The sequence below is a fragment of the Tamandua tetradactyla genome, chromosome 14 (assembly GCF_023851605.1).
Source record: "Tamandua tetradactyla isolate mTamTet1 chromosome 14, mTamTet1.pri, whole genome shotgun sequence".
Classification (NCBI taxonomy): domain Eukaryota; kingdom Metazoa; phylum Chordata; class Mammalia; order Pilosa; family Myrmecophagidae; genus Tamandua; species Tamandua tetradactyla.
The window spans coordinates 80710656-80727060 of record NC_135340.1 but is presented as its reverse complement, the minus strand read 5'-3'; the positions used below and the strand labels follow the sequence as shown (position 1 = coordinate 80727060).

At 36.4% G+C, this 16405-nt stretch overlaps 1 protein-coding gene across 12 annotated transcripts in view; it reads left to right on the top strand.

Annotated features, from left to right (window-relative positions):
* Positions 1 to 16405, top strand: part of CSNK1G1 (casein kinase 1 gamma 1) — a 214947-nt gene that overhangs the window by 181884 nt on the left and 16658 nt on the right. For 8 of the 12 annotated variants that reach the window (XM_077128196.1, XM_077128201.1, XM_077128193.1 and 5 more), the window contains one exon: positions 2955 to 3065. The exons of 1 other annotated variant lie outside the window; for it this stretch is intronic. In XM_077128196.1, the coding sequence (XP_076984311.1) occupies positions 2955 to 3065 (111 nt within the window). Of the gene's footprint in view, positions 1 to 1952; positions 2908 to 2954; positions 3066 to 16017; positions 16263 to 16405 lie in introns of those variants that run through there. 3 more of the 12 variants (XM_077128198.1, XM_077128200.1, XM_077128199.1) reach the window with 3 other exon arrangements.

Genomic DNA, 16405 nt, shown 5'->3' with positions numbered 1-16405 from the left:
CCCAAAGGAGTTACCACTACTTAAGATACCTGCTCCTGCCTTTGGGGACTTACACACTCCATGTGGACCTTTGCCTTTCAAGTAATGCAGAGAGCTTAATTCTGTTGAAAGATTCTTGTACCCATGGATGTTCTTGATTGCCTTATAGACAGATGTGTGTGATAGAGTGATTTTTATGAGTGAAACGTGTACATGCTGATCTCCCTACTAGTTTGTTTGATATAACTTACTACTTTGTTGTGCTTATTGATATCTACATCTGATCATGCCTATTCATTACCCCTTTGTACCCAGCATTGCCTAGAATACCTTTTAGAGGAAGTTAAACTGGCAGATTATTATAGTTGTTGACCATCTTTGATGTCACCCAGTTTCTAGATACACAGTTACTTTCCAAAACTGGCAAATGGTCTTTTCTATTACACCAACCTGTTAGATATCAATCCAAACCCTTAAATTCCAGAAAAGAGTAGCCCTAGAGTTTAACATTGTTTAGCATGGTTTTCAAAGTAATAAACCAGCACCCCCAGGTCACTTCTGTCACTTGGATTTGCTGCTTTCAGTGGATATAGAAGGCACTGGAGGGCAATAATATGGTGTGGTGTATTCTTCCTTTGTCACACAGGAAGGATTTATGAAGCAGTCTAGAAGTTAACTTTATTTTTCTCTCTTTCAGTAACATTATTTCATATATGAAGATGAAATATGGCTTTTAGGCCTTTAGAAAAATGTCTTACTTTCATTTTAATTAATGTCTTAATTAATTCCAAAAAATTATTTAGCCAGAATGAATTTTGAAAAAGTAAACTGTCCTGTGAATCAGACAGTAGATCAAACCAGAGTTCTGCTCTGTATTTCAGTAAAAATAGAAATAATAGTGGATAATCTGTTCAGGGCTTTCTTAACTTTCAAAGCATGTGAGTATCTTATCTATATTTTCTGCCATTTTCAATTTTGTCTGCCTTAAAAACAAATGCAAAACAGAAAGCATTCATGAGAGGAGTAATTTCATTGAACATGCATCATATGACTCAAAAGTACAAGTCACTAAATGACTTGTAAATGTCTGGGTATTTTTTAAGCATATACATTTCTTGAGAACTGATAGTTCTGTGTAGTGGTTTAGGGACTTAACTATTCTACATAAATATTATTTAAAAATTTAAGAGTCCTAGAAGGAACTGAAGAAGCTGTCACCAATAGATATTCCTTCCAAAATTATAAGAACAGATTTAGTCTCTGGATTTCTAGTAGTGAGAGTATAAGGGATTATTTATTGAGTGCTCTGTAGATACAGGCACAGTGAATAAGTTGATAAGTTATGATTATGTTTTTCACCACCATCTTATGTTGGGAAATGAAACTTCCAAACCTCAGTTGACAGAAGTAATTAGAAGTGGGATTATTTGGGGGAGCTTTGATTCTCTTTAATGTGACTATTAGTACAAAACCATAAACCCTCTTTTGTAAGATTGCATATACAGCTGCCTTCTTATACAATCTACTCATTCCCTAAAGAATATCAGAGAAAACATGGCCAAGGCTGTTACACATGTAACTTTTTATTCCATTAATAAAGAAAATGAGTAAGTTATAGCTGGTGTATGAGGCTGTTTTTTATGGAAAATGCATCTTCATGTTATGGGGACTTATGGGTAGCCTTTAAACAACCTTGTCATTGAAACCCAGGAGGGAAATTGTGAATCTGTGGAGCCTGAAACCATTGCTTCCTCACCCTTCCTTTTCTTTTTGTAGAATTACTTTTATAGCTTTTTGTAGAATTACTTAGAAATGTGAACATTTCTAAGATTTATAGCATCCTTACTGGTTTTCATGCAGAGCAGCAATATTACATCTCAACCCCTGATGCTGTTTATATCAGCAGCAATTAAAATTTGATTTACTAATCTCTCATTGCTGCCTCTCCAATTACTCATTTTTCATTTTTGTAGCACCTTAGGACTGTTACAGCTGAGCATCATGATGTTAACACCTCCTCAGCCATCTGGCACAGGGGAAGAGGCACCTAAACAGATTCTTCAGAACAAAAATCACTTATGAGCAAGATCAGAATAGTATGAGATCTAAAAAAACAGGTAAAGGAGGGATGAAGAGAGCCATGAATGACAGCAGAGGTGAAAGCAGAGCCCAAAAAGATATTGAATTGAAGGCCCTCTTTTTGCTGGTAAAGGATCTGCCTTTTGCTTTCTAGAAGAAAATAATTCATAATAGTCATGTCAATTCATAAACTTTTTTCTAATTCCTGACTAGAGGCTGTTAATTAAAGGAATCAGGAAAACATTGTAGCCTTATTTTTTTTTCCTTCTTACCTTTTCATATTCTTGACATGTGAACCTGCTTTGGAAGTTATATTTTGTTCATTCTGTTAGGAAAGAGAGCATTTTTCAGCCACTGCTACTGCTTGTTTTATCTCAGTAGAAAGCTTTATGGAGGTTAATGTTGAGAATAGTGGGCTCCCTATTTAAAGAAAAAACATCTTGATTCCTATTGCCAGCAATTTGCTATATATCCTACTGTCTGTTCAGATAAATTTTTTAAATAAATGAAGTGATTTGTAATTATGATTGTTCCTCTGTCAAACAGTCTTAACATTCTGAATTTGATCTGCTTAGTAGCTACTGAAATTTCACTAATATGGAAGCAAAAAGGTGATTCAAGCTTTTGGTGGGGCTTTTCCCCCCTCTTCTGGTGATCATTGTTTTTCTGTTTCTGGGTGAGGATTGTGTGCTATAGATTGTCATGAATTGACTGATTAGGCTGAAATGAAGTAGCCAACCTAACTTTTTCTCAGTGCTTTGCAGCAATTCTTAGTTCCAAATCCAAAACAAAAATAAAACCCTCAGGGGCACTATTGTACTTGATTTTGTCATTGCTTGCTGTTGCTTTACTTTTCCTTCTATATCTTGCTCTCATGCTTCCTAATGCCTGAGCAGACTGCATCATCAGAGCGCCGAGGAGAGTGGGAAATCCAGCCCAGCCGGCAGACCAATAACTCGTACCTGACGTCTCACTTGGCTGCTGACCGCCATGGGGGATCAGTGCAGGTATTGCCTTTATTGCCTTTTCCTGGCCTTCCCAGCTTGGCTGGTAGAATGTCAGCTTGCTTCTCAAACTCAGTTTCCTTTAGAATGGAAACTTAGAGCAAGGGTGAGTTGCTTCTATAGTTATCTGTGTGCTAGTTTTCTGCCTAGATGGACTTTGGTAAGCTATACTGAAATGATTGCTGGTTGATGTCATTGACTAAGAAACATCCATTTGATTCCTGATCCTGATTTCTAATTAATGTAGTACTACAACCTATATCCAATGATAAACCATAAAAATAGCATCAAGGTGGAAATTATCTTAGTCTGTGTTAAGCTGTTAACTATAAAGACCTAAAAAGAAAAAAGATAAATATTTTGGATAGAGGATGGAAGGACTGAATGTGTAGCTTATTCTGTGATGATATGTGTCTTAGAGCATGATAAAAAGAATGTTAACTGGTACAAGTCAGCTGATTCTGACGGGGTACCCAGGAAGTTGGACTATTTCCTTTTTAATCCTGGAATAGCGTGCGTGTTTTGGATTTCTGATTTCATTTGGATTATCATGAATTTTTTCTTTTCCTTTAGTACGAAGAATCTTTTATGGCTCTTAACTGTTATTTGACTCTTACTAATCTTAACCTGTTTTTTCTCTTGTCCTGTAACACCAATCCCACAAGTTCACACAAATAAACCTACAGCTACTAAACACAAATTTTTGTAAACAGGCATATAGGCCTGTTGCATATAGAAATGCATCTTGACAGTGTTGATAGTCTAGGGTATGCTTTTATAAGGAGTGGTTCACTGAAAAACAGTATTATTTACAAGAAGTTAGGAGACAGTTTTAGCCCTGTAAAAACCTCATAAAAACATCTAGGTAAAAACAGCAGGTTGAACACATAGATCGACTTTCATTCCCTCCTGAAACCCTAAAAGGATGGTAAAGGGATTTTTTATAAGGATGGAAAAACCAGAATAAGAGGCAACAACAACTGAATTTTAGAATCTTGGAAAGTAGATGAAAATTAAATGGCTTAGCACTCCCAATAAAAAGGAATCCTGAGCCAATACAGGGGAAAGCTGGGAATTAAGCCTATTTATACTACATAATTCCAAAGGCTCAGGAATTAGCTTTTTGTAAGTAGAGGTGGGGAGAGAAGGGGACGTGCTGAAATAAGTTAAATTGGTTGAAAGTCTGATTAGAAAGCAGTAAGTCACTAGATTCTCTCCCCTTCCCTAAAAAATACCAAAGATTTTATTTTCAAGAGGGGGCAAAATAGAGGGTCTCTGGACTTGAGAGTGTGAAGATACTAAAAATAGGGAGATTAAGTGAATGTGTGCATACTGGCTGCCTGTTTTTCTGTTTACTGTTTTGATGTGCTGATAGCCAGGTCTGTACCTTCCAAGTAGGAGACTGAAAGAGTGATCTGGAAAACCTAACCAGACCAAAAGAAAACATTGAAGCATTCTGATAGCAGAATTTCCCCAATGAAATGATTCTACTGGAGTGAGATGTAGGATAGGTCTCCTACATGGTTGACATGTCCCATCCTTGTATTCATTATGTCAATAAACTCTGCAGTCCTCTACTTTTAAATTTGAGCAGATAATAAACGATTATCAGGCATCTTTAATAATAAAGTAAGCGAACAACAAAAACTCCTTATTAATGTCTTCAAAGGCAGAAGATACTGTAACTGTGAAGTAAGGAAAGAATGCTGTTAAAAAAGGAACATTCTGAAAACAAAAAGCTCTTGGAAATTAAAATATAAAAACCAAAATTGTAAAAACTCCATAGGATAATTTATAAGATAAAGTTGAGGGAGTTTCCAAGAAAGTAGACCAAAGAGAGAGAGAGATGAAAAACTGTAAGAAAAGTTGATGAATGTCCAGGAGGTCCAATTTCTAAAATAGGAGTTCTAGAGAGGGGGTGGGGACAGAACAGAGAAAGTGGAGAGGAGGAAATCATCCACAAAATAATTTCCCAGAACTCAAAGGCCATTTTCAGATTGAAGAGGTCCACTGAATGCCCAGTATAATGGACAATAGACCGCACCAAGGCACATCATGAGGACAAAGAAAAGATCCTTCAAGCTTCCAGAAAAAGAAAACAGTCAGTTGAAAAGAAAGGATCAGGAATTAGTATAGCTTCAAACTTCTCAATAGCAGTACTAGAAGCCGGAAACCAATGAACAATGCTTTCAAACTTCTGAGGAAAAATTATGACTGACCTAGAATTCTATACTCATCCAAATTGTCAGTCTGATGTAAGTATAAAATAAGGACATTTTCTTAAAAATCCTGGGTCTCAAAATTTTGCTTCTCATACACCCTTTCTTAAGAAGCTACAAGAGTATGTACTTTTACCACAATGAGTGGCTAAACCAAGAGGAACATGGGGGATACAGGATACAGGATATCCAACACAGTAATGAAGCAAGGGGAATCCCTATTATAATGGTAAAGTAGGACATTCCAGGATGACAGCTATACACCAGAAGTGGGCAGCCTGTCCCTAACAGAGGTGGTCAAATGATGAAATGGCCAGGATACTGACATATCAGAGAGACATGGCTATTTGATAAATGGCAGAGAATTTGGGTAGAATAGTGATTAACAATTGGCATATAAAAAGCTAAGTAAAAATAAATTTTTTTAAAAAAAATAATTATTAACTTCAGGGACAACAATACAGGAAAAGAAAGGTAGCCATGGTATATTCCATGGCTCAGCTATGAATAGCGTTTAATATCATTAATGTGAACACTAAGAATTGATCTAGCAAAAATTACAATATAAACTGTAATGGAGACTAGAAGGGTGCTATGCTGGAAGATATACCTTTTAATGCCAAAAAATGAAAAATCAAGATGCATGTTATTTATAAATATGGAAATAAAAATTTTAAAAAGAGGAAATAGGGGAATGGGAGAAAGAGACTGCTGTTTTTCCTAACAATCTTTGTAGAAATATTTGACCCTTTATACAATGTGCTTAAATGATGCTGATAAAAGTAAACCTTAAAAAGTTTTAAAATGTCTGTTTTTGCCTGTTCAACATTGGCAAAATTTTAGTTTAGTAAAATAGCCTATCCATGTGCTATTGATGAAGTGTGAATTAGAAGAAACTTTCCCCGCCCCCTTTCCAAACAGATACTCTCCCTATCCCCCTTCTCTGTCCCCTGGTAGGTAACCCCTAATCTACCGTCTCTACGAATCTCCTATTTCTAGTCTTCTCTTCTAAGTGTTATCATACAATATTTGTCCTTATGTGTTTTGCTTATTTCACTGAGCGTAATGTTTTCAAGTTCTTTCATATTGCAGTGGGTCTCATAACTCCATTTTTTCTTACGGCCAAATAATATTCCATTATATTTATCCATTCATTTGTTGATGGACATTTGGCTTATTTCCAGCTTTTGTCTGTTGTGAATAATGTTTCCATAAACATTGGTGTAGAAGTATCTATTTGAGACCCTGTTTTCATTTTCTTTAGGTATATATACCTAGAAGTGGAATTGCCAGGTCATATAATAATTCTTTGTTTAACTTTTTGCTTTCCGCAGTGGCTACACTGTTTTACATTCCCACCAACAGTCCTTTAGAGTTCCAGTTTCTCCGTGTTCTCTACAACACTTGTTATTTTCCTTTTGTTTGGGTTTTTTTTTTTTCATGACAACTATCCTTGTGGGTGTGAAGTGGTATCTCATGGTTTTGATTTGCATTTCCCTAATGACTAATGGTGTTGACTGTCTTTTCATATGTTTATATCTTCTATGGAGAAATGTCTATTCAAGTCTTTGCCCATTTTTTAAATTCTTTTTTTTATTATAAACAATGAACCAACACATCAACAGTCTTGACATACAAACATTCTTTTTTTTTTTTTAACATTTTTTATTGTGAAATATAGCATATATACAAAAAAGCAACACATTTCAAAGTACATTGTCAGATTTCAGAGTTCCGTATGGGTGGGTTAATGTTCCACAATTTTAGGTTTTCCCGTCTAGCTGCTTCAAGATAACTGGAGACTGAGAGAAATATCAATATAATGATTCAGTAGTCATATTCATTTGTTAAATCCTATCTTCTCTCTTATAACTCCTCCTTCTCCATTGATCTTTCACCCAATCTTTAGGGGTATTTGTGCTATGCCCCTTCTAACTTTTTTTTTTTATTAATTAAAGAAAAAAAAAAGAAATTAACCCAACATTTAGAAATCATTCCATTCTATATATGCAATCAGTAATTCTTTTTTTTTTAATTTTTTTTATTAATCAAAAAAAAGAAAAGAAATTAACACAACATTTAGAAATCATTCCATTCTGCACATGCACTCAGTAATTCTTAGTATCATCACATAGATGTATGATCATCATTTCTTAATACATTTGCATCGATTTAGGAAAAGAACTAGCAAAACAGCAGAAAAAGATATAGAATGTTAATACAGAGAAGAGAATTAAAATAATAATACTAATAAAAAATTATATATATATAAAAAAAGGAAAAAGAAAAAACAAAAACAAAAGATACAAACAAACAAACAAACAAAAAACTATATTTCAGGTGCAGCTTCATTCAGTGTTCCAACATAGTTACATTACACTTAGGTATTATTGTGCTGTCCATTTTTGAGTTTTTGTATCTAGTCCTGTTGCACAGTCTGTATCCCTTCAGCTCCAATTACCCATTATCTTACCCTGTTTCTAACTCCTGCTGGTCTCTGTTACCAATGATATATTCCAAGCTGATTCTCGAATGTCGGTTCACATCAGTGGGACCATACAGTGTTTGTCCTTTAGTTTTTGGCTAGACTCACTCAGCATAATGTTCTCTAGGTCAATCCATGTTATTACATGCTTCATAAGTTTAATCTGTCTTAAAGCTGCATAATATTCCATTGTAGGTATACGCCACATTTTGTTTAGCCACTCGTCTGTTGATGGACATTTTGGCTGTTTCCATCTCTTTGCAATTGTAGATAATGCTGCTATAAACACTGGTGTGCAAATGTCCGTCTGTGTCTTTGCCCTTAAGTCCTTTGAGTAGATACCTAGCAGTGGTATTGCTGGGTCGTAATCCATTCTGCCAGTCTATGTCTTTTGATTGGGAAATTCAGTCCATTAACTTTTAGTGTTATTACTGTTTGGATAATATTTTCCTCTACCATTTTGGCTTTTGTATTATATATATCATATCTGATTTTCCTTCTTTCTACGCTTTACTCCATACCTCTCTCTTCTGTCTTTTCGTATCTGACTCTAGTGCTCCCTTTAGTATTTCTTGCAGAGCTGGTCTCTTGGTCACAAATTCTCTCAGTGACTTTTTGTCTATAAATGTTTTAATTTCTCCTTCATTTTTGAAGGACAATTTTGCTGGATATAGGAGTCTTGGTTGGCAGTTTTTCTCTTTTAGTAATTTAAATATATCATCCCACTGTCTTCTAGCTTCCATGGTTTCTGCTGAGAAATCTACACATAGTCTTATTGGGTTTCCCTTGTATGTGACAGATTGTTTTTCTCTTGCTGCTTTCAAGATCCTCTCTTTCTCTTTGACCTCTGACATTCTAACTAGTAAGTGTCTTGGAGAACGCCTATTTGTGTCTATTCTCTTTGGGGTGCGCTGCGCTTCTTGGATCTGTAATTTTAGGTCTTTCATAAGAGTTGGGAAATTTTCAGTGATAATTTCTTCCATTAGTTTTTCTCCTCTTTTTCCCTTTTCTTCTCCTTCTGGGACACCCACAACGCGTATATTTGTGAGCTTCATATTGTCATTCAGTTCCCTGATCCCCTGCTCAAGTTTTTCCATTCTTTTCCCTATAGTCTCTGTTTCTTTTTGGAATTCAGATGTTCCATCCTCCAGTTCACTAATTGTAGCTTCTGTCTCTTTAGATCTACCATTGTAGGTATCCATTGTTTTTTCCATTTTTTCTTCTTTGTCCTTCACTCCCATAAGTTCTGTGATTTGTTTTTTCAGATTTTCTATTTCTTCTTTTTGTTCCGCCCATGTCTTCTTCATGTCCTCCCTCAATTTATTGATTTGGTTTTTGAAGAGTTTTTCCATTTCTGTTCGTATATTCAGCATTAGTTGTCTCAGCTCCTGTATCTCATTTGAACTATTGGTTTGTTCCTTTGACTGGGCCATATCTTCAATTTTCTGAGCATCATCCATTATTTTCTGCTGGTGTCTGGGCATTTGATCAGATTTCCTTGGGTGTGGGACCCAGCTGGTTGAAAGGTTTTTCTGTGAAATCTCTGGGCTTTGTTTTTCTTTTCCTGCCCAGTAGGTGGCACTCGTGGCGCTCGTCTGTCTGCGGGTCCCACCAGTAAAAGATGCTGTGGCTCCTTTAACTTGCCAATCCGAATCTCGCAGTTGGCCCGGGAAACCGCACGTGGAGGGGGGGTCGCCGTGGCTTGGGGGAGTGCTGGTCCAAATTGCCCAGCTGGCCCGAGATGCCAAGCGTGGTGGGAGGGCCCCGCTATCCAACGTTCCCAGTCAGACCGGGGAGCCACATGCGTGGAGGGGACCCCAGTCGCCAGCCACCCCGGCCGGGAAAACGCGCACCCCTCGGGTATCTCACCGCAGCGGATTCTCCCTGTCCATTCAGCCATTCCGGAATGGGGTACGCTGTCTTTTTGGTCTCTGTCGTGGCTCCGGGAGCTGTTTCATATTGTTTCTGTTTCTTTAGTTGCTGTTCTGGAGGAGGAACTAAGACCCGCGCCTCTTACTAAGCCGCCATCTTCTCCGGAAGTCACAATCAGTAATTCTTAACATCATCACATAGATGCATGATCATCATTTCTTAGTACATTTGCATCGATTTAGGAAAAGAACTAGCAAAACAACAGAAAAAGATATAGAATGTTAATATAAAGAAAAAAAATAAAAATAATAATAATAGTAAAGAAAAAAAAAGACAAACAAACAAACAGACAAAAAAAAAAAAACCTATAGCTCAGATGCAGCTTCATTCAGTGTTTTAACATGATTACTTTACAATTAGGTATTATTGTGCTGTCCATTTTTGAGTTTTTGTATCTAGTCCTGTTGCAGAATCTGTATCCCTTCAGCTCCAATTACCCATTATCTTACCTGTTTCTAACTCCTGCTGGACTCTGTTACCAATGACATATTCCAAGTTTATTCTCGAATGTCGGTTCACATCAGTGGGACCATACAGTATTTGTCCTTTAGTTTTTGGCTAGACTCATTCAGCATAATGTTCTCTAGGTCCATCCATGTTATTACATGCTTCATAAGTTTATTCTGTCTTAAAGCTGCATAATATTCCATCGTATGTATATACCACAGTTTGTTTAGCCACTCGTCTGTTGATGGACATTTTGGCTGTTTCCATCTCTTTGCAATTGTAAATAACGCTGCTATAAACATTGGTGTGCAAATGTCCGTTTGTGTCTTTGCCCTTAAGTCCTTTGAGTAGATACCTAGCAATGGTATTGCTGGGTCGTATGGCAATTCTATATTCTGTATTCAGCTTTTTGAGGAACCGCCAAACTGCCTTCCACAGTGGTTGCACCATTTGACATTCCCACCAACAGTGGATAAGTGTGCTTCTTTCTCCGATCCTCTCCAGCACTTGTCATTTTCTGTTTTGTTGATAATGGCCATTCTGGTGGGTGTGAGATGATATCTCATTGTGGTTTTGATTTGCATTTCTCTAATGGCCAGGGACATTGATCATCTCTTCATGTGCCTTTTGGACATTTGTATTTCCTCTTCCCCTTCTAACTTTTTAATGTTAGGAAGGGGTGTCGATAATATGGTTGGGGGATGGAAGTAATTGATATTCTTGGAGAGGCTGGCCCTTCTGGATTTCAGGACTTATCTGGCCTAGGAATCCATCTGGAGGTTGTAGGTTTCTGCAGAGTAATCTTAGTGTGTGAAACTTTTGTAGAATCTAAGATAAAGCCCTAGGTGTTTTTTAGGGTTGACAGGAATGGTTTTGGCAAACACTGGTAATTAGCAATATCTAGCTGATGCTAGCATTAAGAGTAGCTTCCAGAATAACCTCTCTACTCTATTTGAACTCTCTCAGCCACTGATACCTTATTTTGTTACATTTATTTCCCCCCTTTTGCAATGAAGCCATTGTGGACATGCAAACATTCTTGACATGGTTGCAATCAGTTGCTGACAAGATCATCACATAGTTGTGTATTCATCACCATGATCATTTTTTGAACATTTGCATCTCTCCAGAAAAGAAAAAAAAAAACTCATACATCCCGTAACCCTTACCACTCCCTTTCATTGACCACTAGTATTTCAGTCTATTCAATTAATTTTAACCTTTGTTTCCCTGTTATTTGTTTATTCTTTATCCATATTTTTACTCATTTTTGTCCATACTACAGATAAAAGGAGCATCAGACACAAGGTTTTCATAATCACACAATCACATTGCTAAAGCTATATCATTATACAATCATCTTCAAGAAACATGGCTACTGAAACCAACTCTACTTGTTTAACGGAGTTAGGACAACTGTTTTTCAGGGTCATTTGGCGTGTTCTGTTAATATCTTAAATATTAACATCTTTTTATCCAGCAAATCTAGTTTCAGGTAAATACCCTTCAGAAATACACTTATATCTAGATATATATGTTCAAGAATAGTGTTGTCCAGTAGCAATATAGTGTGAGGTATATTTGTCATTTTTAATTTTCTAGTAGCTTCTAGAAAAATTATTAATGAGATAGTTTACTTTTTTTTTTTTAACGAAGTCTTAGAAATCTCGTGTGCCATGAACACTTCCAGAAAAGTGGACTATACATATTTCAAATGCTCAATAGCCATGTGTGATTACTGGTTACTGTACTGTCAGTGCAATTCTAGAAATGGCCATTGTTGGCTCGTTTGTAATACAAAAAAATGAGGCAACTAAATGTTCTAACAGTTAACATTAACTAAGCAATTATTATAATTCCATATAATCAGTAAGAGAGATCTCTGTGTTATGGAGAAATGCCCATAGTGTGTTATGAGAAAAGGAAGTTGCAAAACAGTACATAAAATTGGCCCTATTTTTATCTATCTCTCTATATATAGTATGTGTTTGTGTACAGTGTATACGGAGAAAAAAGAAACACTCTGGAGTAGGCATTGGCAATCACAGCCAGTGTGCCAGATCCCACCCCTGTTTTTATAAAGTTTTATTAGAACATAGCTAGATTCATTTGTTTATGTATGGTTGCTTTCATGCCAAAATGGCAGAGTTGAGTAGTTTCAGCAGTCTATTTGGCCCACAAAGCCTAAAGGAATTATTATCTCTCCCTTTTCAGAGATATTTTGCCAACCTGTGCTCTAGAGGAACACATACCAAATTTTCTACTACCTAATTCCATGTGATGACATCACTGAAGTCTTATACTTTTCATGTTGTCTATTTCTTTAACATTTTAAATATTTTAATTAGAAAAAAATTAAGAAAAATAATTATTTTAAAAGGAAAAATCTCATGGTTAGTCAGGCAGATCTGGACAATTCATTTCTTGGAACTGTGTTTCTAGAACACAAGGGAGTTCTGTTGGATGGTGTTTCCTACTGTTTAATATGAGGGCTTGTTTTTAGATTATAGTTGGAGCCAATCAGAACATTCTTAGCAGTGCTTTTGAAAAATGTCACCTCGTTCTACTCACTATAAGCTAAGTTCTGCCAGCTTCCCTGGCACTTTCATAGGGGACAGGCAATTGTACCATTTTCTTAATGTTGTTAGGCTCTGCTACTCCACACTACATCTGCCTCTTTGAGCTTCTGTTGTTTCAGCCCCAGTTTCTGTAAACTTGGAGAGGCTAAATCAGCGGTACCTTTATAGCACAAAGATACCCACATCTTTGGAAGTTATCTCATTTCTCAGAGACAGTGTGGTCAAACCATGACTGGGGGTGGCAGGTCAAGTAGTATAGAAAGCCAAGATGAGAAGAGTTTGCTCTGATAAGGCACATGGGCAATCCCATCCCAACCTACTTAATGGGAAAGGATCCCCACAGTTCCCATCTTTCCCGTATATACAGCTCTTCCACATGTGGAAGGCTGACATTTAAGAAGACAGTATATGTTTCTCTTTCAAAAAGATTATACTAAAGTTATTTAAATTAAAATATGTAGGAAATTGCTAGAAATCTCCAGGGCAAAGCAAGGGTCTAAGACTTAAGAATGACATTTAACATTTAGCTGATATTTATGTTGTTCAAAATCTTTATAATTTTCAATTATTTACAACTTTTACTGAGGTCAGTATTGTTCCCATTTTATAGCTAGGGAAGTTGGAGCAGAGAATTGCCAAACGTTAGTTGTGAGAAGTAGGATTGAAACATTGTTTATCAGCTGAAGTACTGCTTCTTTTGATACACAGCTCTAATTTTTCCTCACAGTAACATTTTGAAAACTAGTAACTTGAATTTGTGGGACTTCTAAAAGGGATGTAACCAATATTAAGGACTCATATTTATCTTATACTGTATAACCATAGTCTTGTATGATATAACCAGAGGCATGTGGGATTAATTTTATAGAGTTTATAGCAAAATAGATGTCAACATCCCAGATATTCAGATAAAGCTTATTTTTATTGAAGTCATGCTAAAAAATCAATATGAACAGTAGAACAATGATATTGTTTAAAATACTAATAACTTATTACATTTATATGCTACTTTACAATTTTTCAAATCCTTTTCGTAGATATTGTTGTATTTAACTGTCTTAGTAATTATGAGGTAGATAGGACCAAGGTTATTCATTCTGTCTTACAGAATTAGAAACTAAGGCTCACAGAGGATGTTGATGGTAGATGTAGGCCTGGAATGTAGCTCTTCTGTCCCCTATACTAGTGTTTGTTCCACTCCACATCTGGGCAAGTTTAATGGTTTGGCAAACTTTGCCTACAACCTGAAAAAATTTTAAGTAGATGCTCTCAAGGCCCAGATTGGATATTCTCAGGCATGTTTTGGGTACAGGAAAATTAAAGGGTAGACAACTAATAGTAAGATTCCTGTATGTGCCTGATTCGTTTGAGACCAGCTGCTCATCCATACAAACAAGGTGTCTAGTCTGTAAAATGGAGATAATCTTCTTTATTAGATTGCCCAAGGACATTGCTCCTGGGCCAAGTGGCAATTCATAACTAGGAGAAATTAGAGGGTATGAGACACGTGGAATGCTGTGAGCAGGCACCACAACCCAGAGTCACCAGCTAATTCTCAGTGATGCTTACTACTGCCTTATTCATGTCAGTAGAGGCCAAGGCATTTATTGCAGCTTGGCTAGTTCCTGAATTGTTCATGAAGAAACTTGCTATGATTTTTTTCCTTTAACCCTTGTTCTTAGAATGAACTTAACCAGCATTACCACTAGTGTGCAGCCAGAACATGCCTACAAAAATCTATTGTAGGACTGAGAAAATTAACATGACAGCATACGAGTGATGAGCCATTGTTTTCCAATCTGTGAATCCTCTCTTCAACTTGTTTTTGATGGATTTTTCCCAAGTTTTTCTTTTGAAATTTTCCAATCTCAAAAAAAGTTGAAAATATAATGCAATAATTTCCTGTATACCATAATGTAGATTAATGAACTATTAAGATTTTTCCACATTTGCTTTAATGCTGTATATGAGTGTGTGTGCATGTGTGTATGTGGTTCTGCTAAATCATTTGAAAATAAGTTGTAAAAAGAAAAAAGAAATTGTAGATATCATCACACTTCATCCTGAAATCCTTCTCCTAAGAACAAAGACATCTTTCATCTAAACACCACCACCATTATCATAACTAAGAAAATTAATAATAATTCCATAATTCCACAATGTCTAATATGTAGTCCCTATCAAGTTTCTCCTGGTCTTCCCCCCAGCTTAATTTTATAGTGTCCAAGATCTAATCAAGATTTAGGCATTGCATTTGGTTATGTGTCTTCAGTCTCTTTCAATCTTATCTCCTTTAATGTCTTTTAAATCTGTTAACAGTCACGTCTCACTCTATTTTATTTTTAAGAAGTAAGTCTTTTTTGAAGAATCCAGGCTAGTTGTCCTATAGAATGTTCCACATTTTTGAATTTGTCTGATTTTTTCCCCTCATGATTAGATTCAGATAAAACATTTTTTCTCAAGAATACTACATAGATAGCATTGTATACTTCTTATTATATCATGTCAGGAGATATAGTTTGGTTGTTCCATTAATTCATCATGCTAAATTTCATCACTAGCAGAAATTTGGGTCTCCATTGGGCAAATCCAAATTTAATGTTATTGGTTACTTTTGTTAACAGTACAATATTATTATAGTTTTAAAAAAAACACGTTATTATAAGTAAGAATAATAAATATTTCCAGTTTAGAAGTGATGGTGGATATAGATTACTAATAAGTAGTATTCACCCTCTCTGCCCCTGCCTCTTTGAAAAGTCCTCATATTAAACATTTCCCCCCACTTTCCCCTTCATGACCGTTCAGAAAACTTTTGCAAGTAACAATTGATGAGGACCCCAGATTTAGAAGCAGATATGACTACACTAATATTTATGGAGGGAGAATAATAGTAATAGAAATATTTTTTGAGCCTTTAATATGTGCCAGATACTGGGCAAAGCACTTTCTGTGGTAAACACCATTATTTAGGTAAATCCCATTATTTCCACATTTTACAGATTAGGAAGCTCAAGCACAAAACTAGTATGGATCTTGCCTAGGGACCCACAGCAAGTGGGGCTGTGGTTCAAACTCAGGGCTGACTTAACTCTAGAGCCCAGATCTTATTTACTGTGCTATGCTGCCTCCATTGTGTACCAGGTATTGTACCAGGCACTGTTTCATACATTTTCTTGTATAATTCCACATCAGCCTATAAAAACCAGTCTCAAATAAATTAAGTTACTTGCCCAAGGGCATATGATATCTGGACCGCTTATCCTATTTTGTGGTTCTCTCCCATGTTTCAGCCAAGGTCTTTAACATCAGAGTGGTTTGTCCAGCGGGGTCCCATTTCCTACTCCCCAGCAGCTGCCACATAAACAGGATTCATGTGCTGGAAATGAAACCAGTGGCAGAAGCAGCTGCACGAGCAAGAGAAGCCTGATGGGGCCACATTAACCAGATGACAGGAGCGAGAGCCTTCAGTTACAGTTTGGGGACCATCAGTGAGAAGTGGGATGACACTGAACATGAATAAAGGTTGTTGGTATAAGACTGGTTTTCAAGGGAAAACATTTCTGTGCTGTCTGCCCTCTCACTAGAGAGGATATTGCAGTCCTGTTATTTTAAGTAACTTCAAACCGATGGTCAAAAGCCATGAAGATATTTCTAAGGAAAGTGTGATTGTTTGTAGTT